The 27,856-nt window shown below is 41.6% G+C and overlaps 1 protein-coding gene across 1 annotated transcript in view; it reads right to left on the bottom strand.

The window, feature by feature from the left end:
* PCSK2 (proprotein convertase subtilisin/kexin type 2) overlaps positions 1-27,856 on the bottom strand; it is a 269,668-nt gene that overhangs the window by 93,293 nt on the left and 148,519 nt on the right. Inside the window, 1 exon segment of the mRNA NM_001131407.1 lies at positions 25,176-25,213. Coding sequence (NP_001124879.1) covers positions 25,176-25,213 — 38 coding nt within the window.

The raw sequence follows: 27,856 nt of genomic DNA, 5'->3' as shown, positions 1-27,856 counted from the left end.
CTAGAAGAGACAAAACTGTAGGGATAAAAAGCAGATCTGTGGTTGCCAGGACTGCGAGTGGGAAAAAGGGCACAGGAGGAAAGTTTTTTGGGTGATGGGGATGTTCTGCCTCTTGACTGTATGAACTTTTGTCAAAACTCACGGAACAGTGCACCAAAAGGAATACATTGTACTTCCTGTAGATAAAAGTTAACATAAAATATAGCAATTGGCTATTGGACTAGAGTAATTTTAAGTAATAATAAAGTGCTCTTCTCCTGGTAGAGAATTACAGATGATTTCTAATCACAGCTTTGGAATGTACTAACTTTTCTTTCAAGTCTTTTTTAGGAGGCCTATTCAAAAGAACTGTTTCCCCCCAAAATTGACTAAAATGACCACTGGGCAGGTTGTGAGTTCTTCCTGACTTGTCAGCAAGATGCTGAGTGCTTTTCCTGTTAGGTCATTTCATCACAGGAGCAGGCGTAGTTTCCTTCAGGGCCATATTCTCTTGAGTTTGGAAAGAGTTTGACTCCATTCAAGAAAACACATAATACCTTGGGGGATATAGCCTAACTGTGTTAGTTGGAAAGTGTGCTATTTCCTGAAGGATGAGTTACATGAGACAGGGGATATTTGGGACTCCTTGACAGGACGGCTTCTCTTTCCTTTCCTTCCTTCCCTTCCCTTCCTTCCTTTCCTTCCTCCCCTTCCCTTCCCCTTCCCCTCCTTCCTTCCTTTCTCTCTCTCTTTCTTTTTTCTTTCTTTCACATGGTATCACTCTGTCACTCAGGCTGGAGTGCAGTGGTGTAATCATAGCTCACTGCAGCCTTGATCTCCTGGACTCAACTAATCCTCTTACCTCAGTCTCCTGAGTAGCTGGGACTACAGGCACCTCTCGCCATACATAGCTAATGTTTAAATTTTTATTTTTGTAGAGATGGGGTCCCACTGTCTCTGTTTCTGAGCACCCAGCACACATTTGGGAGAATAAGAGCTACTTCCTTTTCCCAGCACTAGCCCAGGTCTTGGGCTTCCAGCCTCCAACAGTAGCTCATGACTCAGCATTTAAGTTGAAGCTTGGCGGGCAGAAGAGGCTCCCTTCCATTCGTCTTCACTTCTGGTTAATTACAGTAATTGGCACAACACTGTTTCCATCCCTACATCTATTAACCAGCAAATGTTCAAGTCATAGGCTCTCAACTCTCATTAATCTCATTGATGAGTTTTTTTATTTTTTTTAAATCATGTGTTTTATTTCCTCATTATGGAAGTTTCAAGTCAGCAGTGAAAATAAGGCCATGTTGATGTCAGCTCCACTTCTGCTTTTCAAGGGCATCGGAGAATCTTTGAATATTTCAACATTCTCTCAACTTTATTTTTCCTGTCTTTGAGATCAAAATGAGAAGGGATTCTCCTGGGAGGACTATGCATTGATTCAATCTTTTCAGAGAATAATTTGATAAGGTTTATTAAAATTAATATTGCATGTACTACTTGACTCAGAAATTTCACTTCTAAGAACTTATTCTAAAGGGATATTCACACAAGGATTTGAAGAAGATCAAGGAAACACATTCGTCTTGTAGTTTATAATAGCAAAACTTTAGGGGAAACCCAAAATGTCAATCATTAGGGGCTTGGTTAAACAAATGACGGCATATCCACACTGTTGGAGAGAATATGTTGTTAAATAAAAGAGCAGGTTGCATGATACGGTGTACTGTATGATTGCAGTTGGGGGAGAAAAAAATCTGGAAGGATCCACGCAGAACTGCCACGTCACCAAAATTGGAAAGTGAGTGGGTTGTATAGAGGAGGAAAAGGAGAGGAGAGAGAAGGGAAATTGCAGTTTTTATTTTATCTACACTTCTGTAATGTTTGAATCTTTTTGATGATGAGCAAGCCTTGATTCTATATTAAAAAGGCAAATAAGGAAAAAAGAGTGATGCATTTCTAAGAAATTAGTACAAATGATTAAACTATACCCGTTTTGGAGTGTACAGCGATTGGAGAGTTTCCAAGTGCCTTGACATCTATCATCTTCGTTTATGCCTGAGACAACCTAGGGAGGTGAGCAGGTGGGCAGTGAAAATTCTGAGGCAAGACATGGGCAGGCTTCTCCACTCATTCTTCCCACATTCACAGGGCATTTTTGGTGGTAACTGATTTTTAAACTGGCTCTTTTGCTTATAGGTTGTTCTTTAAATCATGTTTTTTAATTGAGATATAATTTACAGTAGCATATATGATCTTAAGCATGCATGCTGCATCTTAGCGGTATGTAAACCTGAGTCACCATCATGCCAATCAAGATAGTGGACACTGTCATCACCTTGAGGAGTTGTCTCACCATATGATGCCCTTCTCAGTTAAACTTCACCTACCTTAGGCAACCACTGTTCTGATCTCTGTCGCTATATCTGAATTCTGCCGGCTTTAGAGCTTCATGTAAATGGAACCAGAGAGTATGTACTCTTGCATTTGTCTTTGTTGGTAGCTAACAACATTTGGAGATTTGCCTATTGTACTGTATGCAGCAGCAGTTTGTTTGTTTTGTTGTGGGATAGTATTCCACTGTATAAACACATCACAGTTTTATTTATCCGTTCACTTGTTGACGGGCATTGGAATTATTTCCAAGTTTTGCAAATATAAAGCTGCTATGTATATGCCATTTTATAAACATATGTTTTTGTTTCTCTTGAGTACATACTTAGGAGTGGGATTGCTGGTTGTATGCTAAGTGTGTGTTTAACATTACAAGAAACTGCCAAACTTTTTCCAAAGGGATTGCACCATTTGACATTTGCACTAACAGTGTAAGAGGTTGTAGGTAGGTTTCACCCTCACAAATACCTATCTTTAAGTACATCCATAGGATTTTCCTATAAAGGAAATGCTACAGGGACCTTTCATCAGCTGTAAACCCTGTACTGAACCCTTACCCATTCTAGTCCTCACAGCTCCCCAGATTAGAGAGATAAGATAAATGAGCCCTGGTCCCTACCCCAGGCGGTAAGTCCAGAAGACAAGTCTCTTAGCCGATGGTCCCTGAAGCTGCAAAGTCTGAGCAGTGTTCAGGCCTTAGCATCTGTTCACACCCTTTCCATGAACCAAAGAGCATCTGTTTCTTCAGGTTCAGTCTGTATTCATTGTTGTTAATTTGAGAGATCTCCCTTTCTCTCTCCACCATTCTCTCCCTATATCGATACTGGAATGTGTGGACATATACCCTATATCATATATGCCCTATGTCACATAAGGGCATATTCCCCGTATCCTGGCTGTGTGAACTGATGACCATGGCTGTTCCTTCCAAGACCCTTGACTACAAGCACATCCAGGTCCAGCAGTTCTCAGGGTGTGCTGTGCCCATTCTGAGCTGTACATGGCGGATTTTAGGGGTAGACAGTATCTATTTTTATGATTGTCTTATTTATATGGCAAGTGAGATTTTCCATTTATGGTGGTAATGTACAGTTAACTTTTAAAACTACCTATTAAAATAATGAGTCAGTTAAGTAAAAATGATTAAATAAATAAAAGCACAGTGGGTCATGAGAATTGCAGTTTGATTTCATATTTAGAAAACCCCAACTCTAGTACAATTTCTCATTATCTATTAAAGAAACTCTGAGTGACTTGGTTGATCATCATAATCAAAGGAGATTTACTAAGCACCCGTTGTCACTCAGAATATAATGAGCCCCAGAGTAGATACAGGCCCCTGCTTGAGACTGAACATCAGTGATACTGTTACTAAATATATTCCTGTCAAAATCTTTGTAACATCTAACTCTCCATGATGTGCGAAAAATCCGAGCATCCAATTAATTTCCAGATCAAAGCTGCATGCTTTCTGATTAAGCATCATAAATGCTATTCAGTGCTCTCTGTGGGTCAGTCCGGGTTCCTGCTGGTGGTGGAGCGAGGCTTTAAGCTCACTGCTGACTCCCCTCCTGAATTTCCTGTGCACAAGACTCCTTCAGGACCCTATGAACTTATGAGGTGCCTAATGAGGCCCGCGCTAAGTGATTGTGTTTTTGTCTGCTTTTTTAAGAGATATATGTTTTGCAGATATCATCTTATTTTAGGTGTCCCTGAAGGTTTCTGTTTTAAGAGGAAGAGAGAAAGACTATTTTGGGAGCATCTCTGAAGTTCAGGGTGCTTTAACTACATTCTTTCTCTCTCTCTATCTTTCTTTTAACCATAACAGCTCTTTGGCAAATAATCTTTCTCCTAGAAAAGCCCTCATCTGCTCTCCCTGCCTCCTTTCTTGTTCACTCCCAATCTGTCTCTCTAGCAGGCAAATCTTTGAAAAATGCCAAATCCAGGCATATTATTCCTCCTCCCCGCCACCCTGAAGGTTCCCTTTGCTCCTAGGGTGAAGTTATGAATCCTCATGGCTCACGAAGTTTATACAGTCGGCTCTCTTTCTACTTCTCCAATGTCATCTCACGCCATGTTTTTCCTTCCTGTACTGATATACTTCATTCCCCCAGCACACACACACTGGCCTTCTTCAGATCCTTGAAAGGGCTGAGCATGTTCCTGCCTCAGGGTCTTTGCACAAGCTGTTCCATCTGCTTCCAGATTCCTGGCTAACTCCTCCTCATTCTTAAGGTATCAGCATAGGGATAACCTCTAGCGAAAACTTCCCTTAACTGGCAGCCCGGATCTGGTTCTCTATGTTAAACACATTTATAGCACCGAGTACTCTTCCACTGTAGCAAAGCACCTAGATCATAATTGTTTCTGTAGTTATTTATTTGGAGTCTATTTTACCCTCTAGTTGCTAAGGTCCTTGAGGGTAGAAACTATGTCTGCTCTATTCAGCCACTTGTCCCCGCCTCCCAGTTGGGATCCTAGTGATTCTTGCTTCCTGAAATTCATGACCTTGTATACAGTCCCCTACAATGAACAAGGCTGACCCATATAACCAATAGGACATTTCAAAATTGTGGTGTGTGATTTCTGAGGCTAGATCGCAAAAGATATCGTAGCTTCCATTTTGGTCCCTCTCTGAAATTGCTTGCTCTGGGTGAAGTCAGCTGTCATGTCGTGAGGATTCTCAAGCAGTTTGTGGAGAGCCACGTGCAAGGAGGAACTGAGGCCTCCTGCCAACAGCCACCACGTGAACCATCTTGCAAGTGGATCCTCCAGCCCTGGTTGAGCCTTCAGTTGACTGCAGTCATGGCCAACATGCTGACTGCAACCTCACGAGAAACACGGAGCCACCCAGCCAAACTGCCCTTGAATTTGTGACTCATAAAAATGGTGTGAAACAAAATATATATATATATTTTGTTTTATGCTGCCATGTTTTGGGGGTAATCTGAGATGCAGCAATAGGTAACTAATATGCTACAGTTCCTGGTGTAGCACCGCACTCAATAACTAGGTGTTGAATGAAAACATGACGGCATATTTCTATCCTTTTATATCTCAGGAATGTACAACATGTACAACAGAGAGGTTAATTAACTTGTTTCAAATCACAGTAACTAAATATAGAGGCAGGATTGGACCCAGATCTACCTGTCTGCATGATCCTTATTGGTGCCATTCCTATTATTCTGTTTTATCTCCCTTAAAGACAGAAATCTTAACATCTAGCTGGACAGAGGATTTTATGTTTTAATACAGAATCTTTTGCCGATTACACTGAGGACAGGGCTACAGACTAGGTATTTAGTGCAAAGTTCTCAAAAGCGGATTGTGCTCACTTGGGAGGATGTGCTGGATGATCCATTGGAGTGTTGGGAGGAAATCTTTTAAGCCTTGTTTTACCTTGATTTAAAAAACGATGTATTCATAGTAATAGTGGTAAAAAATATGTAACATAAAATTCATCATCTTAGCCATTTTTAAGTGTACAGTTCAGTAATGTTAAGTACCTGTGCAAACAATCTCCAGAACTGTTTCATCTTGCAAAACTAAAACTCTATACCCGTTAAACAATAACTCCCTATTTTCCCCCTCAACCCAGACCCTGGCAACCACCTTTCCACATTTTGTCTCTATGAATTTGATTACTCTAGATACCTCATATAAGTGGGATCAGAAGAATATTTGTCTTTTTATGACTAGCTTATTTCATTTAGTGTAATGTCCTCAAAGTTCATCCCTGTTGCTGCAAGTAACAGAATTTCCTTCCTGAAATTCTGAATAAATAATCTTAGGACCTTAGGATCTTAAGCTGATAAAAAGGCTGAATAATATTCCATTATATGAATGTAATACATTTTGCTTCTCCATTCATCCATTGATTGATTGATATTTGGGTTGCTTATACTTCTTGGCTATTGCGAATAATGCTGCCATGAACATGAGTGTGCATTTTAACATTTAATATTTATTTATATTTTATCCTTTAAAATTTTCTTTCTTGGATATGCTTTATAATGTACATAGCCCATTGATAGTAGTACATACATATACTGTCTGAATAAATAGCTATACATGTATTAGGAGAGCCTACTTAAAATTTTTTTACAAATAGGGATGTGTGATTGGAGACCTCTGATTTTGTAAGTGTCCTAGATGCTATTAGATGCCCCATCCATTGTCTCAGCCCAAAATCTCCTTAAGCTGATAAGCAACTTCAGCAAAGTCTCAGGATACAAAATCAATGTGCAAAAATCACAAGCATTCTTATACATCAATAACAGACAAACAGAGAGCCAAATCATGAGTGAACTCCCATTCACAATTGCTTCAAAGAGAATAAAATACCTAGGAATCCAACTTACAAGGGATGTGAAAGACCTCTTCAAGGAGAACTACAAACCACTGCTCAAGGAAATAAAAGAGGATACAAACAAATGGAAGCACATTCCATGCTCATGGGTAGGAAGAATCAATATCATGAAAATGGCCATCCTTCCCAAGGTAATTTACAGATTCAATGCCATCCCCATCAAGCTACCAATGACTTTCTTCACAGAATTGGAAAAAACTACTTTAAAGTTCATATGGAACCAAAAAAGAGCCCGCATCGCCAAGTCAATCCTAAGCCAAAAGAACAAAGCTGGAGGCATCACACTACCTGACTTCAAACTATACTACAAGGCTACAGTAACCAAAACAGCATGGTACTGGTACCAAAACAGAGATATAGATCAATGGAACAGAACAGAGCCGTCAGAAATAATGCCACATATCTACAACTATCTGATCTTTGACAAACCTGACAAAAACAAGAAATGGGGAAAGAATTCCCTATTTAATAAATGGTGCTGGGAAAACTGGCGAGCCATATGTAGAAAGCTGAAACTGGATCCCTTCCTTACACCTTATACAAAAATCAATTCAAGATGGATTAAAGACTTAAATGTTAGACCTAAAACCATAAAAACCCTAGAAGAAAACCTAGGCATTACCATTCAGGACATAGGCATGGGCAAGGACTTCATGTCTAAAACACCAAAAGCAATGGCAACAAAAGCCAAAATTGACAAATGGGATCTAATTAAACTAAAGAGCTTCTGCACAGCAAAGGAAACTACCATCAGAGTGAACAGGCAACCTACAAAATGGGAGAACATTTTCGCAACCTACTCATCTGACAAAGGGCTAATATCCAGAATCTACAATGAACTCCAACAAATTTACAAGAAAAAAACAAACAACCCCATCAAAAAGTGGGCGAAGGACATGAACAGACACTTCTCAAAAGAAGACATTTATGCAGCCAAAAAACACATGAAAAAATGCTCACCATCACTGGCCATCAGAGAAATGCAAATCAAAACCACAATGAGATACCATCTCACACCAGTTAGAATGGCAATCATTAAAAAGTCAGGAAACAACAGGTGCTGGAGAGGATGTGGAGAAATAGGAACACTTTTACACTGTTGGTGGGACTGTAAACTAGTTCAACCCTTGTGGAAGTCAGTGTGGCGATTCCTCAGGGATCTAGAACTAGAAATTCCATTCGACCCAGCCATCCCATTACTGGGTATATACCCAAAGGACTATAAATCATGCTGCTATAAAGACACATGCACACGTATGTTTATTGCCGCATTATTCACAATAGCAAAGACTTGGAACCAACCCAAATGTCCAACAATGATAGACTGGATTAAGAAAATGTGGCACATATACACCATGGAATACTATGCAGCCATAAAAAATGATGAGTTCACGTCCTTTGTAGGGACATGGATGAAATTGGAAATCATCATTCTCAGTAAACTATCGCAAGAACAAAAAACCAAACACCGCATATTCTCACTCATAGGTGGGAATTGAACAATGAGAACACATGGACACAGGAAGGGGAACATCACACTTCGGGGACTGTTGTGGGGTGGGGGGAGGGGGGAGGGATAGCATTGGGAGATATACCTAATGCTAGATGACAAGTTGGTGGGTGCAGCGCACCAGCATGGCACATGTATACATATGTAACTTACCTGCACATTGCGCACATGTACCATAAAACCTAAAGTATAATAATGATGATAATAATAATAATAAAAGAAAAAAATAAATAAAAATAAAAAAAAAAAAAAAATAAATAAAAAAAAAAAAAAAAAAAAAGATGCCCCATCCATAATAACTCCTTGCTTTGAGCATGTCAGTGTACATTGACACAACTTCCATCTGTCAGCATTTTATCTCTTTATCTCTGGAGTCAAATTCACCGATAATATGGCAGCTTAGAAGTATAGGAAATTGTTCCTCTCTCCATCCTGATATTAATCATCAACCAATGATGGATAGGAGTTGGTGTGTTCATACTCATACTCTTTCTCCCTCATGTGTTCTAACTCATGTTCTAGGGGTACTTAGCAGAACTGAGCTCCTGTTGCCCACAGTGGGACTCACTTGTGCACACCCTGTATTGACTTCCTTCCCTTTTTCACTCCCCTGCTCCCCTACCTGTGCTTCCTGGGACCAAATTCCAAATAAAATGCTGGTTTGTGGATCCATGTCTCACAGTCAGCTTTTGGAGGAATCCCAGCTAAGACAGTAAATGAATGCAAAACTCTTTGAAATCACTCAGCCCCAGTGATTAGTGTATACAGCATCATGCATGGAAAAGGAGCATCACTTTGACTTAATGTCTGTCATTCTCAAAAGCAAATTAACTAGATTCAAACTACTTGACGATTCCATTTCCTTAACAAAACGAATTCAGCTTTTGTTTCTTAATCAGGGATTTTATTGGAGGGGAGGAGAGTTTCATAAGATTTTAGAGTTACAACAGACAAGAGTTCAATTTTCTCAGCTCTCAAATGAGGGTGCTATGCCCCCAAGACATTTAGCAGTTTTCCAGATGTCACACTGCTAGAAGGTGCTACAGCTGTCACTGGAGCCTGTTTTGAAGCTCTCTGGACTTAAGTTTCTAACAAAACCATTTTCCTACATTTTGATACACAACTGATTAGACCAGGGGATTTCAGCAGACCTATTCTTAAAGGATCAAATAGTAAAAATTTTAGGCTTTGCAGGCCATATGGTCTTTGTCACAACTACTTCATCCTTCCCTTAGAGCATGCAGGCAACCATAGATATCAAGTAAAAAAGTGAGTGTGGCTGCATTCCGATAAAACTTTATTTACAAAAACAGGTGGCCAGAACCTGTGTAGTTAGCCAACCCTTACATTAGGTACAGAGGAGACAAAGGTCCTCTTTGCCTTTGCATTTAAGAGAAATATTTTTTCTTGTTTTTTTGAGTCAGGGTCGCGCTCTGTCACCCAGGCTGGAGCGCAGTGGTGTGATTGTGGCTCACTGTAGCTTCCACTTAGGCTCAATAGATCCTCCCATCTCAGCCTCTTGAGTAGGTGGGACTACAGATGCACCACCATGCCCAGCTAATTTTTAATTTTTTTGTAGCGACAGAGTTTTGCCATGTTACTCAGGCTGGTCTCAAACTCCTGGCTCAAGCAATACTCCCACCCTAGTCTCCCAAAGTGCTGGGATTATAGGGATGGGCTGCCATGTTCAGCCTATGAAAAATATTTTAATTTTTAAGACTCAAATGATTGATTGATTGATTGATTGAGACAGAGTTTCCCTCTTGTTGTGGAGGCTGGAGTGCAATGGCGTGATCTCAGCTCACTGGGTTCAAGCAATTCTCCTGCCTCAGCCTCCCAAGTAGCTGGGATTACAGGCATGTGACACCATGCCCGGCTAATTTTGTATTTTTTTTTCAGTAGATATGGAGTTTCACCATGTTGGTCAGGCTGGTCTCAAACTCCTGACCTCAGGTGATCCACTCACCTTGGCCTCCCAAAGTGCTGGGATTACAGGTGTGAGCCACCAGGCCTGGCCTCAAATAGTTTATTTTTAAATAGTATGTAGTCACTTAAATACAGATTTAAGTGCTTTTCCTCAGACCCAAAGAATAGCTTACTGGATCCTAAGATGTATCATTGCCATTTGTCCTCCCTCTCAGATTTTTGCTGTGTTAATCCTGCATGATTACTAGCACGGAGGGTATTGTGTTCTAGTTGTTGCTTATAGGACACAATGGCACACGCACAGACAAGACTTTCTTCCCCAAATATCAAAATGAGAGTGTGTACTTTTCACAGTGTCAATATTAATTACTTGTAATTTGGTGTTTGGTGTTATTTTCTATATTAATTTCAACACAATGGGATGAGCCTAATTTGGAATGATAAGATTCATTTGCATTTAAATTGATATTTTAAGCATTCCCTGTGAGGAACAGATAGAATCCATGATTATAATTATAAGCATTGTTTCCAGGGCAGGTTTGTTTCCCTTTGGAAGGATTTGTAAATATGGTGCATCAAGTTTAATATTAATAATGGTGACACTATAACACCACGTTTCTCATGAGAGACTTGTGACTAAAGGGTCCATGTTTTGAAAATTCTCTTCTAGTGGAACAGTGGATAAGCATAGCTCATTAGTTAAGAACAGGCTCATGTTGGTTTTTTTCCTCTTTCTTTTTCTTTTTTTTATTTTTCAAAATCTTTTTGATACTTAATTGAGTGGAAAATAACCTAGGTTAATTTTTCAGCTTGAAACTGCATGCTTTGAGAAATCAGATGGCCTATTGTTAATTGCATATAACACAAATGAATGAATTAAAAGCGTCAAGGGAATCATTCCTGCTGCTTTCTGTAGTTCTCTGTTTTCTTGGGATGGACAAGGCAGTCTTGGATAGAGGCTTTCTGTTTTTTGGTTGTGGCTATGAAGAAATATAGCATTTCTCCCCAGAAGCTACTAAAGAAGTAGTGAAGTGTTCATTTCCTGGGGAAATTGTCTTCTCTGTGGCACTGACCTACAGCTTTTCTTTCATAACAAAATGCTGGTGTTGACTGAGGTATAAATAAGGAGAAGCATAGCAAAAAGACAGAGATAGGAGCTATGTGAGGAGAAAGCATGGCCAGAAGAAATTAAAGGGTGAAGGCAAAAGAAAAAGAGGAAAGCCAAGTGTTCAATCCTCAGCCAGTCAGTCATCTCACAGATACCTACTGACCACTCACTCGGTTCCAGCCATGGTGCTGTGCTGAGGATAAAGAGGTGAACAAGACAAGTCAGATCCCTGTGGCCTCATCCTCCTGGAGCTGACATTCTAATGGGGGAACACATGCAACAAAAGAAAAATACAGAACCACAGCCTATCTTAAGAACTAGGAAGTGGCTACACAGGGTGTGCAATATAAGTTGAGATGGACTCAACTGTGGGAAGAGCTAGTGTAACAGTCTTCTAAGCCTTTAATTAGGGAGAATCCTGGATTGTAGAGTCTGGCTCATCGTAAGCGAGCAGGACAAAGGCAAACATGCTAAGTCTCACAGGGAAGGGGGAGAGCCACTTGTTGGTTTTAAGCACGGAAATGATATGGCTTCCACTACTTCATTCCTTGTAACGACCTTTCTGCTTGTTTTGGGGAGAATGCATTGCAGAGGGTAAGAGTGGAAGCAAGAAACTTCTGTGGGGTCCAGGAGGGAAGTGATGCTGGCTTGGTCCAGGATGCCAGTGGTGGGAACAGAGGGGCAGATGTGTTGCCTAGCAGAGCTGGCAGATAGGGTGGCCAAGGGGAAAAAGAAGGGAGGAGAAGTCAAGGATGGTAACGTTTAGCACATTAGTCATTGTGATCATGGCGATGCCATTTGGTGAGATGTGGGAGACTGGAGGGGGCCAGGTTAAATGAAGGCAGCATGACAGATGGTGAACTTCACATTTTGCTACTCACTGTCTGTGTGAGCTAAGGCAAATCACTAGCCTCTCTGATCTTCAGTTTCCCGTCTGTGACAGGTGGGTAAGAAAGTACCCACTTCACTGGCTTAACCTGCTCATTAAATGTGATCATGCATATAAAACACAAGGCCAAGCACACAGTAAATACTCAACAAATTCTGGGAACTAACACTCCTGCTATTCCACAGAAATCCATGGAGAAATATCAGAACCACGGCAGGGAGAAGAGGTGGGAGGCAACACATGGTTCTCATACTTCGTTAGTCAACAATCAACTCTCCATGGGAGGAGAGATGGATTTGCGAGTTATTAATAATCAAGCAAGCAACAAATCAAAACTCCCCAATAAAGCTGCCATGTAGTATAGGATCATTGTGACCGCTTGTAAGTGATTAATTGAAGTGGTTATGAGCCTTGGCCGTGGTTTTATTCACAGATAATATATTTTTTGTTGGTAAAGTGCCTGGTAAGAATTCCTGCAAGGTGCTGACTGTATCAAATGACTCAGTGCCCATCTGTCACCACACAGGCCTCTACACAGGGACTGGCTCCTTTCCACCGAGTGTTCTGGAACATTCTTTACATGTTAGAGAAAGAATATGTGTGTGTATGCTTGTGGGGTGTTGTGGAGAAAAAAAGGGAGGGTGGTCCAATATCCATACCAGAATAGCTTCAACGCCTTGAACATTCTCAGAAGTTCCATTTAATTTCTATTTTTTGATTGATCAACAAAGACCCAGTGTTCATATCAGCCATATGAATAATCATTATACTCCTTTGATTCTGGAGACAATGAGAATCTTGTTGGGGATGACAATTATAGATGGGGAAACTGAGGACCATAAAGATCAAACAACGCATTTTTTTTTTTTTTGGCTTGCAATACCTCAATGGGAGTCTGTGAACTAGTGCTCTTTGAATAGCTTAGATTTACACTGAACTCCTTATTTAAAAAATTGGCAATGCTTGAGTTATAAAACATAATCCATCTCTTTCCATAGCTTAATGAAAACATCTCCTACACACTGTAATACATCTTATTCTTCTGTCTAGCAGAACACTCATTGTGGAGAGGTTGTGTGCATGCCACATGGAAAGTGCAGACCTCACCATAATACTCCCGGTGACGTTAAGGAACATTGCTAAGAGCCAAAGTCTGGCTTCCTGTTCTTGGCTTCAGGTTTTAATTATTGGTTAGTAATTAAGGATTCTTTCTTTGTGAAAAATAATTTCCCGTAGGTTGGGAGTCAGCAGCAGGGTTACCATGGTGGGGAAGCTAATCTTATTTCTATGTTGGAGATTCTCTCTGCCTTGGCCATGTAGGATGGAAAATTCTGCTTTGCCTAAAGCTCCAGACTGCTCTAATGTAAGATCAGGATTCCTGGGAGCCAACCCTGTGATGAAAGCTTGTAGCAAGTGATTTGTTAAGGATGTGCTCCCAGGGGAATCCAGTAAAGTATTCTGGGAGGCAGGACATGGAGGGCTGGGGAAGCAAGAAAGTGGAAAGAAAACTTAGAATAACACACTAACTGTTAGCAGGAAAGTGGAAAGAAAACTTAGAATAACACACTAATTGCCCCTTTTAAGTTCATTTAAAAAATGCTTTCTGCAAAATCATATGAGTCCTTAAGGCAGGAAGGGAGGGGGAGGCTAAGAGAACAGACTTTGAGGTCTGATCACCTTAGGCTTGTGTTCTTCCCTACTGAATTCTAGCTGTGCAATCTTGGGCAGGGGACTTGACAACATCGAATGCTTATTGAGGGTGTCCTATGAGCCAGAGGCAGTTCTCAGGGCCTTGTGTGCACTATTGAATTGAACTATCACCATCACCAGTAAGATCAGTATTATTATTAACCCATTTTACACATGAGGAAATTGAGACACAGAGAGATGAACTTGCCTAGGGCACATAGTTAAGAAGCAGCTGGACATGAGATTTGAATTCAGCAAGGCTGGCCCAAGAGCTCTTCTTAACTTCCTCACTAAATTTCTCTGAGCCTCTCGTTGCAGCAGAATTATTATTTATGAAAGGGCCCCCGTGTGGCAATAGGCAGAGTATACTTATTTTTGAGATAAAAGCAAACATATTAAGAAAAAGTAAAAACTGAAGAGTGGTCTATTTTTATTAATTGAGAGGCAGCAAGTCATTCAGTTTGTGCTCAAATATCCACTATAATAAAGAAGGTTGTATTTGCTGTATAGCAAATTACTACAAACACAGTGGCTTAAAACAACACAAATTTATCTCAGAGTTTCTGCACATGGGTTCACTAGGGCTTTTGCTCAAGTTCTCACCTGGCTGAAATCAAGGTGTCACTGGAGCTGTCTCATCTAGGGCTTGGGGTCCTCTTTCAAGTTCATTCAGTTGTTTGTGGTTGTAGGAGTGAGGCCTCAGCTCCCAGGGAGCTTGCCATGTGACCCTGTTCACATTATGGCAGTGGCATCTTCAAGGCCAACAGGTGAGATCCACTGCTTAAAATCTTTCCGACTCCTTCCTTCTCTGACCTGTAGATTATCTTTTAAAGGGCTCACCTGATTAGTTCAGGCCCACCCAGGGTAATCTTTCCTTTGATTAGCTTAAAGTCAACTGATTAGGAGCCTTGATGACATCTGAAAAAAATCTCTAACTCTGCCATATAATGCAATCTAATAACCTAATTGTAAGAGTGATATCTCATCATATTCACAGGTCCTGCCATACTCAAGAGAGGGACTATACAGAGTGTTTACAGCAGAGGGTGGAAATCTTAGGGGGGCATTTTACAATTCTGCCTGCCTTAAAGTCTTTGTCATCAAGGAAAAATGATTAAGAGATTTTAAAGGTAAGAATGGGCTCTAGCCAAAATGAAAGTTATAGTGCTCATGATTCTTTGACACAACACCAAATTTATCTTCTATCATATTTTCTGAAGACTCCATGGCTTCAGAGTCTGATCCTTCTTAATTGAGGCCTGGGCACTGTTTCTTGGTCTTTGTTGCTGCTTCAGAAAACTGGAATTGGATGATGGATCAGACATTTGGTCTCCATCAGATCCACATTTGCCCAGGCAATGATCCCATGTAGGTGTGGGTCCAGTGGACACACCCGCTTGGGCTCTGTTGCTTGGCAGCAAGACATGGGCAAATAATGTGGATGACTGCCCACTTTGCTGTGGCATCAACCCACTACTCCCCTCCTGGGTGGGGGACATGGGTTCAGAAATCTGGTCAGGCCCGCCCCAGACACCCAGAACTGTGGCTTTAAGACAGTATGATTGGGAAACAGGCACATGAGGAGAGGGACAAAGTGAAAATGGATGTCAGCTCAGCAGGAGCAGCATTTTGAATCACAGCTGCAGCCAGGGGTTATTGCCAAGTTAATTATTTGTAAGTCTTGGTCACCTAAAGGTTTTTGGTTCTCTGAGATAGAAACCCAAATAAAAAAACCAGTAAAATATTTCACATTTTGGGAATTCAGTGCGTATATACTGATAGTGAAGACAAAGAATGGAACAAAGGCAGTTGAGAGCAGTAATCTTTCAATTTTCTTATATTTGCATAAATGACTTTCTTGTGGCTTATCAGTAAACATTGCTACGCTTTTTATGAACAGGTGTGTTTAGTGATAAGTGGAATAAAATCCCAATAGTCTCATTAGCATCTTCCCATCTTTTCATCCATCCATTCCATCCAACCATCCATCCATCCATCCATCCATCCATCCATCCATCCATCCATCCATAATTCAGTCTTTTATTTATGAAGTCTCTCTTAATGATCTCTGTGGAGAATGAGGCCTCCAGTTCATTCTCTCATGAGTAAAAGAGTTGGAAGACATTACCCTGGTCTTTAAGCCACTTAAATTTAGTCAAAGAGATGAGAATCTGTCAAAGGGCTTTAGGGAATTTGGGGTAAGGAAATGATTTTTGTGGGCTACTTTTTAAGTCTAGGCTTCTAGGTGGAAGCAAATCTCCAGATGAAATCCAATTACCCATTTGTCTAGTATCCTATTGATGAAGCTTCTAGATGAATTCATATGCTGTATCGACCCAAGAAAACAAGTTCATCCCCCATGTGGTGAGCTGCATTCTTTAAATGCATTTAAGTATTTTTCTTTCTCTAATTTTTTAGGGCCGACTTGCTTTTTCTAGCTGTTACATTCCCATGTGGATGGTGTTTTATTTCCAGGCTAGCACTAAGCATATTATAATATAATTATATACTTACATGTGAACCCCCCAAGGTCAGGGACTGGATTTTTCACACTTCATAATTCAGGCCCCTAGTATAGCATTTTGCACATAGTGGGAACAATACAGCTTTCTTAAATGCTGACTAAGTTCAATGAAACAAACACTAGTCAATTGAACAGTTAAAAAAAATAGAATGACCAGATATTTTCTTTGCTTTCAGCTATAGCTGTAAGTTTAGGTCCATACAAGTAGTTTCATTTTGTTAAGCAAGGTTCCATTTCTTCCCTATTTTTAAAGCAAAGTATGTTCCTGTAAAAACAAATTGTTTCCTCTAGTACATGAGTTGCATTAAGTGATAGTCATTTGACTGACGGTCTATCAAAGTGATTTTTAAAAAGTCCCCATTCTCAGTATTCAGTCTGACCTCCTGGTGACAAAGTGCTCATCATGATCCAGCCAGCATTCAAGAGCACATTGAAAATGCAAGCCCTTCCTTTCAATAAGAAACAAAGGTTATTTAAGGCTCAATTTCATATGCAATATTAATGTGCTTATTTAAATATTCATAGGCCTAAAAGCCAGAAGCAATATATATGATCAATACTTCATAACATCTGAGTCATTCGGGGCTGAGTACTGTGCCGTTTTCTTGCTGCCGCCCTTTTATCATGGAGGCCACATGCCCCCTGGGGCCCAATGTGCACACTTCTGTCAAGCTCAAGGTACTTCCTGTGCTGGCAGCTCTTCTGAGCTCTCAGCAGGCACCCACTTCAGAGACGGTCACCTGTCAGGACCCATCTAAAGAATGGAAAAGTGCAGGAATGTAGGGGTGGGCCTTTTCCTCTTATGATCACTTCTGTTGGTGAAATAGCAACCCTGGAACATAAATAACGTTCCAAATTTTGAACTGAACCAAAGAACATAATTTGTCTTCTCCTATCTAGGAACCTAATTGCATTTCCAGCAACTTGAGGGATTCTAGACATTAAAGAAAAGAAATAGCTTGTAGTTATTTGCATGTGGATTATTCACCTCTCGAATCATATTCTCTCCAGGCTTGCAGCCATAGGAACTCAGTTGGGTTCCAGGGTCCCCTCTTTCCTTAGTATCATGCACGATGAAGGATGCAATGGTGGCATCCACCTATGAGATGGTTGAGAACTAGGAATTACATAGGGGGTTGTGCATGCTACAGTTTCTGATCATCATCGATAGAGGGTCATCACATAATTTAGTTCCTGGTATCACTTGCAATAATGTTGGTGAGTTAACATTTAATGCAATTTAACAAATATGTATTAAATGCTTGCTTAACACTGTGATAAGTGTTAAGAGGGACACAAAACACATACAAAGTACACACTTCCTTACAAAGAGCTTATGATCTAGCTGTGATGTAGTCAAACATTATAGGTGAACTGCACTGTTGAATGAATGAATGATTGAATGCATGAATGAAGTGCCAAAATGAATGAGTAGGTTAACCATCAGGATCTTGGAGTGCTTTAAAAGAAATACACACTATGGGGCTTATCCCTAAAGATTTTGATTCAGTAGGTCTAGGATAGGCCTAGAAGCCAATATTCTAAAAGAAATACACACTATGAGGCTTATCCCTAAAGATTTTGATTCAGTAGGTCTAGGATAGGCCTAGAAGCTAATATTCTCTCCAGACTGGGGTACACCTCAAGTACTGTAGGAGGATGGAGAAGGGGGTCTAGCATGGGCAGCTGTAACAGTTACTGCATAAAAACAGCCATAATATGTCAGCAGCATATAACAGCAGGTGTTTATATAGCTTACGAGTCCACATTCAGCTGGCGGTCAGGTGCTCTCGGCTGGGCTCAGCTAGGCAGCTCTGCTGAGCTTGGCTGGCTTGCTTGTTTCTGTGGGTTGGCTGAGCTTTGGTGATTTTGGTGGGGCTCAGCTAGGCAGCTCTGCTTCTTACTGCAGCTCTGTAGGCCAATGTGGGTGGTGGTGTTTCAGGCTGTGGCAGCAGGGCAGCTCTTCTCCATGTCTCTCACCCTCCTCTAGGGTACAGCAGGCGAGCCTGGGAATGCCCTTCTAACGGCGATGGCAGAGGCGTGGGAAGGCAGTTGGGAGCATACGAGGCCTCTTAAGGCCTAGGCTCCAAACTGGCACTGTCAGTTCTAGATTATTCTATTGCTCAAAACATGTCACAAGGCCCAATACAAAGTCAAGGGGTAGGAAATACATTTCACCTCTTTAAAGGGAGATTCTGCAGAGTCCCATGGCAGAAGCTGTGGTCTAGGGAAGTTGGAGTCAATGCAAACTTCTGTATTTGTTGCACTCAAGAATTCTTGGAAAAGCTCATGAAGTGTCATGAATCTGGAAAGATTCTCAGCACAGGATCTTGGAGCTGCTCAGAGCATGACTCACAGTTTCCAAGCTAGAAGATGGAGTACAAGAAGTGGCCCATCCTCCCAGCCATCAGAACAGGAGCTGATGTCCCACCCTGCAATGGCTTAAATACCAGGAGATTTCCCTGGCTCGGAGAAAACCTCACTTGGGGTAGTTGCTACCTTATAATCCCTTTGCCTACCTTAGGGATTAACCCTCCCTTATGACCATCCTTGAATATTCATCTAGTTCTAAAGTATGTGACAGGGAAGAAGATGCAGGTCAGAAATGCCGCTTCCTTGGGGGCATCTTTCATTACATCCCTGGACACGAGCAATGGGTCTTCTCCCTGCCTTTACCTTCTCTTTTCTTGGATGTTGTTTTTCAAAGCCTTTGAGATTTATGTTGGTATCCTCTGCTTTTTGCCCTTAACTTTGCAACCCTCACAACCTTATACTTAGCCTGGATCAGTTGCCCTTTCTTCTTTCAATGGCCCTAAGCTCACTGGGAGGTCCAATGAACAACTGCACTGGTTTCTTGATGCACACCCCTGCTTCTCTATCAGGACAACCCAAAATTATGCAAAGTTGTAACCTCAACTCTTCTGAGACAGAAGGAAATGAATGCTTATTGAGCATCTATTATGTGCCAGGCCTGATACGCATATTATCTCAACGATACCTTGTAATAAACCTGACAAGACATCCATTTTGCCCATTTCATGGATGAAAAAATTAAGGTTCAAAGGTGTTTGATATGCTCCTCTAAGGCTGCACCATGAGGTAGGGAGCCAGGAGTCATCTCAGCTTTGACTCAATTTCCACTACTGCCAACTGTCAGAACCCTACCCCTGCAAGCTGGCTGTTTTCCAACTGTTAGCACATGCAACTCTGCTGAAGACTCTGTCTGCAGGGCCCTATTTTTCTTGTCTAGAGTGAATCCTTCTATCTCCCCACCTCATCTCTACTCCTGGGTAGTGGCCTTCACCAAGTGGCCGACAGGAGTTGGTGGGTAACTCTGAGGCCCGCTCGGTCCACACTGTTTCCCAGAGTTCCCCAGGGAGATTGAGCTCCCATTGCCCTAAGGGGTAATTTGCTCTCTGGGCCACTCTCCCTTTCTGGCATCAATTTCCTCCTTCCCAGCTGGTGCTTCCTGGGATCTCCTCTCAAATGAATGACTTGCTTTCAAGTCCTTGTCTCAGGGTCTGCTTCTGAGAAAACCCAGCACACAGCAAGAAGCCTCTCCTTGGATTCTACAGACCCACCAGCCATTTCTTCACCTTTGTAGCTTCAGCAAAGCTACAAAGCAGGAGACGTTCTACCCCACCCACCTCCATGCCCTGAAAGCTGCCACCTAAGTCACATTCCACATGTTCTTGAAGAAGTCTCCCTTTGTTCCACAGACCTAACAGAACCCCTGAGCTTGGGCCAGTACTGTGAACCCAGCCTGCAATCCTCACTGGATTGGGAGCTCAGAGTAAAGAGACCACGACCTCCCTGTCTGCCTGCCCCTCACCTGACAGTCATGTCTCACATGCCTGCGTCTTTACTGACCTGCCGACTTCTCTAGAGAGTGCCTGCGTCTTATTTATCTTTCTTCCTCTGGGGCTTACACATAGCAGGTTCAATCCACAGCCACTGTACTGACTTAGAGAAAATACTCAGTTAGTATAGCGAAGATGGGTAAAGGAGGTTGTAATTTTAACTTGATCTAAAATAGTCTCTTGGCTAACACTCATTTCGTGTCATGACTATTGGGATAGAAAAAGAAAAATGTTAATTATTTGGAATAGTGAACTTTTACCAGTGGGACTGGATCCCTCTGATGAAATTCAATCATAGAACAATAGAGTAATAATCCAAGTGGCCGTTATTATCCTTTGCTCCAAACACTCAGCAGGCTCAGTGTAGATTTTTTGAATTAGATTAACACTAACAACTTACGTTTATATATTGATTTGCAATTTTCCAAGTATTTTATTCCTTGTTTAATGGAAATAGACTGGACTACCAGAATATGCTGTTTCTTCTCTTAATATACAGAATAACCAATCTTTGAAAATAATTCTGCTTTCAGAAACATTTTGGCTGCTTTCATTATAAAGTAATTTTTATGAAGAGCCTTGGGTAGAGTTTTCAATTCTCACTGAAAATAAATCAGTAACCACAAGGAGTTTTTTCAACATAGAACATGTCTATTTATTTTAACCTTTAATGAATTTCCAAGGCATCTCTGGGGCAGACGTTGCTACATCCCCCTTTAGTCTGACACCTTCATGTCCTTGGTGAGCTGCAGCTGTCTGTACCCACATCTTTGCCCAGGGCTTTTCCCCAGGCTGTGGGGGAGGTAGGAACATCTTTTGGGACAAGCCGTCAACCAATGACTGATGAAGTTGGCACATAAATACCCCAGCTTCTTGAGGCATCACATCGCAAGGGGGATCACTCTGGCTCACATATTCTATGCTGTCTCCCAGAGTTCCCCAGTGAGATTAGTGCCCACAGTGCTGTCTTGTTTGATAACTGCCCCGTTTACAAGCTACCTTTCCTTCCCGGACTCATTCCCAGTCCTCTACCCCTGCTTCCTAGAATCCTCTTCTAAATAACCTACTTGTACTCAAACCCTTGCTTCAGAGTCTGCTTCTAGGGAAACCCAAGCAAAGACTCCACCAAGTACCTCTCTCTCAAAGGGCACCAGGCTGGCTCATCCCTCCAAGCCATTAGGTCACTTAACAAGGTGTGAAGCTGCCTGTTAATTCTCTGCTCAAACAATTTTCGAGCCTATCACTGTTGACTGGTTTCATTGCTCTCCTGGGCTGGTCTACTCTATTTGCTGTCCTCATTGTGTTAATGATAGTGTAAAATTTTTAATTGAAAATAAAGAAGATTAATGTGGTTAGTAGCTCCAAAGTTGCCACTCTGAACTCTACGCAGGGTGAGAGAGACACTGTGCTGTTAAAAACCAGCCAGTTTGGGCCCTCTGCTGAGGAATCAAGCATGAGATATTTAGGTGTTCAGTTTTCTCATCTATACCAAAGAGGCAGAACACTTTCACAGCCATATGTAAATATATATAATTTCATTGTCAGCTTCCAAGTGTTTGATACAAGTTGAAGACTCAGACTTTGCTCTGAATGAAAGTTATCAAGATGTGCAGTTTTGTACAAAAATCACATTTTCTGTTCAATTCTTAGGTCTCATCTAGTTTAAGTTCAGCATAGACATTGTCATCTCTTCAATAACATCCCACCAGGGGCCATCAATCTTCCTCTTGAATATTTTCAGGTATGAAGAATTTGTTACTTTCATTAATTTACTAATCTTTTATTTTTATTTATTTATTTATTTATTTATTTGTTTATTATTATTTTTTGAGATGGAGTCTCCCTCTGTTGCCCAGGCTGGAGTGCAATGGCATGATCTCAGCTCACTGCAACCTCTGCCTCCTGGGTTCAAGCGATTCTCTTGCCTCAGCCTCCTGAGTAGCTGGGACTACAAGCATGTGCCACCAGGCCCAGCTAATTTCTTGTATTTTTAGTAGAGACGGGGTTTCACCATGTTAGCCAGTATGGTCTCGATCTCCTGACCTCGTGATCCGCCCGCCTTGGCCTCCCAATAATTTACTAATCTTAATCACTAGACAGTTCTTCCTTTGACTGAATTAAAATCTTCCTTCTGTGGTTACCACCCATTGGTAGGAATTTTCTTGGGAGAAATTACTGAACAAGTGGAATGCCTCATTCTACCAGTAGAATTTGAAATATTTGAAAACATACTCAATGTGCCTGTTTTCTTTTTTCCAGGAAAAGCTTTTCCAGTTCTTTCAGTTCTCCTTAGCATGGCATGGCTTGGAGCCCACCCATGTTACCATCTGCCATCTCACCTCCCTCTTACAATGCAACACCGATTGGAAACAACCTAATTGTTCAACAATTGGAGATCAGAATGTATAAATAAATTACAGCATGAGCTAATGCCATGTAGCCCTTAAAATTATGTTTTAGGGAATATTTAATAGCATAAAAATGTTTATGGCACATCAAGCAGAAGGGAAGAATATGCAATAAGAGCTCAATTTCGTTAAAAATAGACACATAGAAATTAAAGGCCCAAAATATGTCAAAATATTAAGAATTGTGGTATTATGGCTAGTTTTGAATCTGTTTTATGCTTTTTCATATTTTTTGACAGGTAACATGCATTTATTTTTTAATCAGAAAAAATGTTCTTAAGAAAGAAAAGAAGAAAAAAGAACTTGAGACTCACAGAACCGATAGAGTTCTTCAGGTATATTCTGGTATTGCAGATCTCAGAGGAGCTGGCATAGCTCAATATGGAGGCTTTGCATTCCAATATCAGATGAAGATTTTGGCAGATGGATCACACCATCCACTAACATTGTACCTGCAGCTCACCGGAACCCCAGAGGATTCTTGTCCCAAATGAATGACTATCTTTTTCGAATCTGGCAGCTGGAGTTGGGAGCAGCCTGACAGGAACTGCCTGGGCTAGGCAGGGAGAAGGGAAGGATGCAGAGGTCGGTTTCCATGTCTTAGGCCTTTGTGGGGTTATGCTATGCACAGGAGACAGGCCATGTGCCCTCAGCTCTCCAGCCCAACGGGTGCCACCCCACCTTGAAGTCCTCCAACTGGCAAGATGATTGTTTCCCCAAAGATGGTTTGGGAAAGTGAGCAGAACTCCACGTGGCTGCTCTGTGAAGCACTGGGTCCTGGAGATAGGGGGGACTGTGGAGAATATCAATGCTTCTGTCTGCAGAGGGTGGAGTAGGGACTGCCCTCGGAGGGAGGACCACCGACCCTGCAGGCCATGATCCCTGCCACACTTGCTGTCTATAAGGAACAGCCCCAGATACATCAGAGCCTTGGAGAAAATGCAATGCAGCGCTTCTCAATCCCCTGCCTGACGCATCTCCAGGGCCCTGCAGTTATGGAGGAGGCAGGGAAAGGTGGAGGCACTAGTGGATCAGCCAAAGTCAGGCGGAGGCAGCAAGGACTATGTCCAGGGCTGTCCCTTTAAGGAAGTGCATGAGAAGACCAGCAGACAGCTCCACTCGTGTTCAGTAGGGAAGGCACTATGAGGAGACAGGGAGAAGGGCTGTTTCCTTAGACTCCACACACAGGACCGCTGGCACAGGCAGTTTACAATGGTTTTCTCCATAGACATGGATTATTATCATTGCTGGGAATATAGCTTTGGTTTAATTTCTGCCATTTCTCTCTGGGGCCACATTGGCTGGACTCTGCCAATGATTCATTTAATAGTATTTCCTAATATTAAAAAAGATGCTCCTCTCAATTTATGCTCTTCTAGATTTATAAGATCCCTTCAATGCCTTGTTTCTTGTTGCCCAGTGCACGAAACACATGGAATATTCCCACTTTCTTTGTGCAACGTAGAGACACTTGCCTTCCAGGACAAATGACCCAGACTGGTGACCTCCAAACACTTTTTGCTGGGTAACCATCCTTTCTCTTATGCAAGCCCTTGTTCTCTAAATATGAGTCTCTTCAATGACTAAGATAACATTTTTTACACCTAGATCTGGAGGTCTCAGAAGTATAGCTTAGAAATAGTTTGGATAATTTTAAGTGAACACACCAATGCTTGAATCTTGTACTCCCTGGGGTTAAAATAAGTGATCGATTCTGTTTAAAGGGCTTGTGGGCTTCATCAGGAAAGCAGCGTGTGACTTGCTGAGTCAAAAATTAGGTGTGCGGTTCTAGCCCAGCAGGGCTTTTGGTGATTCTCTGCTAACATTGCTTGTTCGTCAAGGGATAGTAATGCTCAATGTTATGGGGGTAAGTCAGTGGAGTGGTCATAAGTGACACAAATAATCAAAAAACATAACACTCTTACTTTCCTAAAGCTGGGGCTGCAATGTGAGTCACTGCAGTTTTTGGCTTTTTGCCTTTGGTTTTGTCCAACAAGAACCCAAATGGCTCATTTCCATCCTTCAATTCAACATCATCAGGTAGAGTTGATTTAAACCTTGCCAAGTCTCTCTCTTCTTCCCCCTCCCTGTACCTACTTTCTTGGCACTCTGTTGTTTCAGATGTCAGGTTTCCTTCTTCTCTCAAAGCCACTGCCTTTGCCTGCTGCCAGGCCACATGCCTTGTCCATTTGCTTGTGGCCTGAGCTGTGGCTCCAATGTGATGGACAGTTCCAGCGTGGCTGCCCATGTGGCTGTGTGTGCATGCATGTGTGCCTATGAGTGCATGTGCATCTTTTGTGCTTATGCATGTGTGTGTATGTTCCTGTGTGTGTGTTCCTCCACGTGTGCGTGCATATGTTCCAGCAGGTGTACTCCTCTGTGTGTGCATGTGTGTGTGCATGTTCCTGTACTTGCATGCATGTGTATAGACATGTAGACACGTGCATGTTCCTAATAGCCAGGCACACCAGGACATTTAAGATGCATCTGTTTCCCCACCAAAGTTGGCTTGTACTTACATAGTTGGAGGCCAGGTCCGGGTGGAGATAGTCAATCCCTGTGAAAAGACAACAATAACACAGGAACCAAAGGTTAATACCTGCCACTGTGTCCTCAGGAAAGCTGCCCAAGAAAGTGCCCTCTTTATGGGGCTGGTGCCAGAAGGCTTGCCATAGGGGTGAGTGCCCTGTCATGCAGCTCCCAGCCTTGCACCTCCCTTCTGTGTGGAGGTGTGAAGGTGGGCTGCACTGCCAGAGTGGAGAGACAGCTGCCCCAGACACGCTTGAGAGTGAAGCCAATTAGAGTTTGAGGCCCAAGGATAACACTTCTGACATAAATGTCAGCACTAAGGGGCTTTGTGACAGTGAGATGGATGGCTCATCAGAGCACTGATCTAAAAGAGATTTGTAGAAATCTTGACATTTTTAAAGCATCAACTGGCATTTCTCTGAAATGAAACTGGCCCTGGGGAGGAAAAGTGATTATTATTTAACAGGGCATGGACAGCAATGGATTAGGAGAATGTACTCTGGCATGGAAATAATAAGAGAACTTGGCTGGGCGGGAAAAGCCATTAGGTAAAGGGCAAATGGTTTCCAGCGAGGTGTTGCTGGTTGGGAGCTGAGGCTTGTCTCCTCAGAATGTGGCTTTCCAGGAAGCCTGAGGCTTGAATGTCTCAGCAGGAGCCCTGCTTTCTCCTGAATGGTGGCCTGTCTTGTTGCCCAGTAGTCGTTCCAAGGGTAAAATCATGGGCTATGAGCACTGCTGAGTTGCATCAGACCCTTGGACCTCAGAAAGCATCAAGAAACTTCAAGGGCAATTGAAAAGCTCTCATTTGGGTTTGCAAAACCACATAATCTTTGCAGCAGTTACACCTGAGCATCTAGCCCTCCAAGAAACAGGGCAGGTTCTTGACACCATCTAGCATAATGGTTACGAACATAGGTTTGTGGAGTCAAAGACAGACATTTGAGTCCCAACCACCCTGATAACTGCCTGCAAGACTTCAGGCAAGTTGCTTGGACTCTCTGTGCTAGTTTTCCTTTTTGACCAACTGGGGGTGAGAACAATGTAAGGACTAAAGAAATGAATGCATGCGGTATGCTTGGCCCAGCAACTGGTGCATTTAATAACTATATGGGGATGCAATATCTAAAAGCCAGAAGAATCATTAAATCTGTCCCAAGGCTGCTATCTTCACTGCATGCTTACTAAGGCTAGGCCACCATTAGAGATTTGCCTTCCCCAAAAGAGCTTGTATTAGGATGCATATTTCTCAAAAGAAATTTTTCTTTTTTTTTTTTTCCAGTTATACAATTAGTAACTGGACTGAGAGTCACTAATCTACAGTACGTGTGTTAGGTTTTACTGTTGATTTTGATGAGTGAAGCAATTGCTGTCACCATGGCTGCTTTCTATAGCTTGGGAGACTGTAGTCCCCTCCCCAAATCATTATGCCTTCTTCTCCCACTTGCCGTCCGAGGTCTTCAGAGGGAAAGGCATCAGAATATTTAAAGACAAATATTTTTAAAAGTTGTTAACCCTTGTTCTGGATCCTAATTCAAAGATGGTCAATTTTGGTCAGGCATGGTGGCTCACGCCTGTAATCCTGGTGCTTTGGGAGGCTGAGGCAGGAGGATTGCTTGAGGCCAGGAGCTCAAGACCAGCCTGGGCAACATAGTGAGACCCTGTCTCTACAAAAAATAGGGACATCACTGCACACTAACCTGGGAGACACAGCAAGACCCTGTCTCTAAAAGAAAACAACAAACATATCCCAAAAAGCAAACCAAGAAACATCCCCCCAGCAAAATCGTCAGTTTAGGCTGTGGGGTGAAGTTGGGGATGAGCATAGGCTTTGAAATCAGTGGATCCAGTTCCACTCTGGGCTCGGACACTAACACTTATGTGGCTTTAGCCAAGTGACATAATCTCTCTGAGCTTCGGTTTCCATGTATTTGAAATGGGACTATTATTTACTTTGCAAAGCAATTTTCAAGATTGGAGACAATTCATTGAAAGTCTTCAGCTTATAGTAAACACTTAATACATTCTATTTCTTATCATCATTAGTCCTATCATCTACCACATCTCTGGAGTAGTGTGCATATGCAGAAGAAAAGAAACATGAAAAAATATCCACTTGGTTTCAGCATATTGTGTTGAAATTAAATTGCTTCTATTTGTTAAGATAGCTTAAATTTTGTGAACTCGTTGGGTGAAAAATTTTGATAATTTATACCTAACTATAAATTATCAAAAATATAATTTATATTTTAAATATTTATATTTTAAAATATATTCTCTGGGTGTGTCTTTTTTTACACTTAGCTAGATCAAACAAACTTATCTAAATAAGTGTAAAAAAAGACACACCCAGAGAATATATTTTCCAACAGGAAGTCAATTTTTAAAACATGGCTTCATGTTCTGAGAATGGAAGCTGTTAAGGAGAAAAATGTTCCAATAAATAGTAGTGTCTTCTCTGTCAAGGGAAAATACTGGAGCAAGGAGATAATTTGAGACCAGAAGGAAATTAGAATTAAAACAAGCTAAATTTAGCCTAATTAAAATAAACGATCTTAAATTAGGTTAAGAGGAATATTAAGTGTTAAGTTAGAACAGATACAGACTTTGGTCTGAGAAAGAAAATGATTGATATGACTGTGAAGGACAACAAACACGATTCAGAAAAAGTAAT

The sequence above is a fragment of the Pongo abelii genome, chromosome 21, assembly GCF_028885655.2.
Source record: "Pongo abelii isolate AG06213 chromosome 21, NHGRI_mPonAbe1-v2.0_pri, whole genome shotgun sequence".
Lineage (NCBI taxonomy): Eukaryota > Metazoa > Chordata > Mammalia > Primates > Hominidae > Pongo > Pongo abelii.
This window is presented reverse-complemented; position numbering and strand designations above follow the sequence as displayed.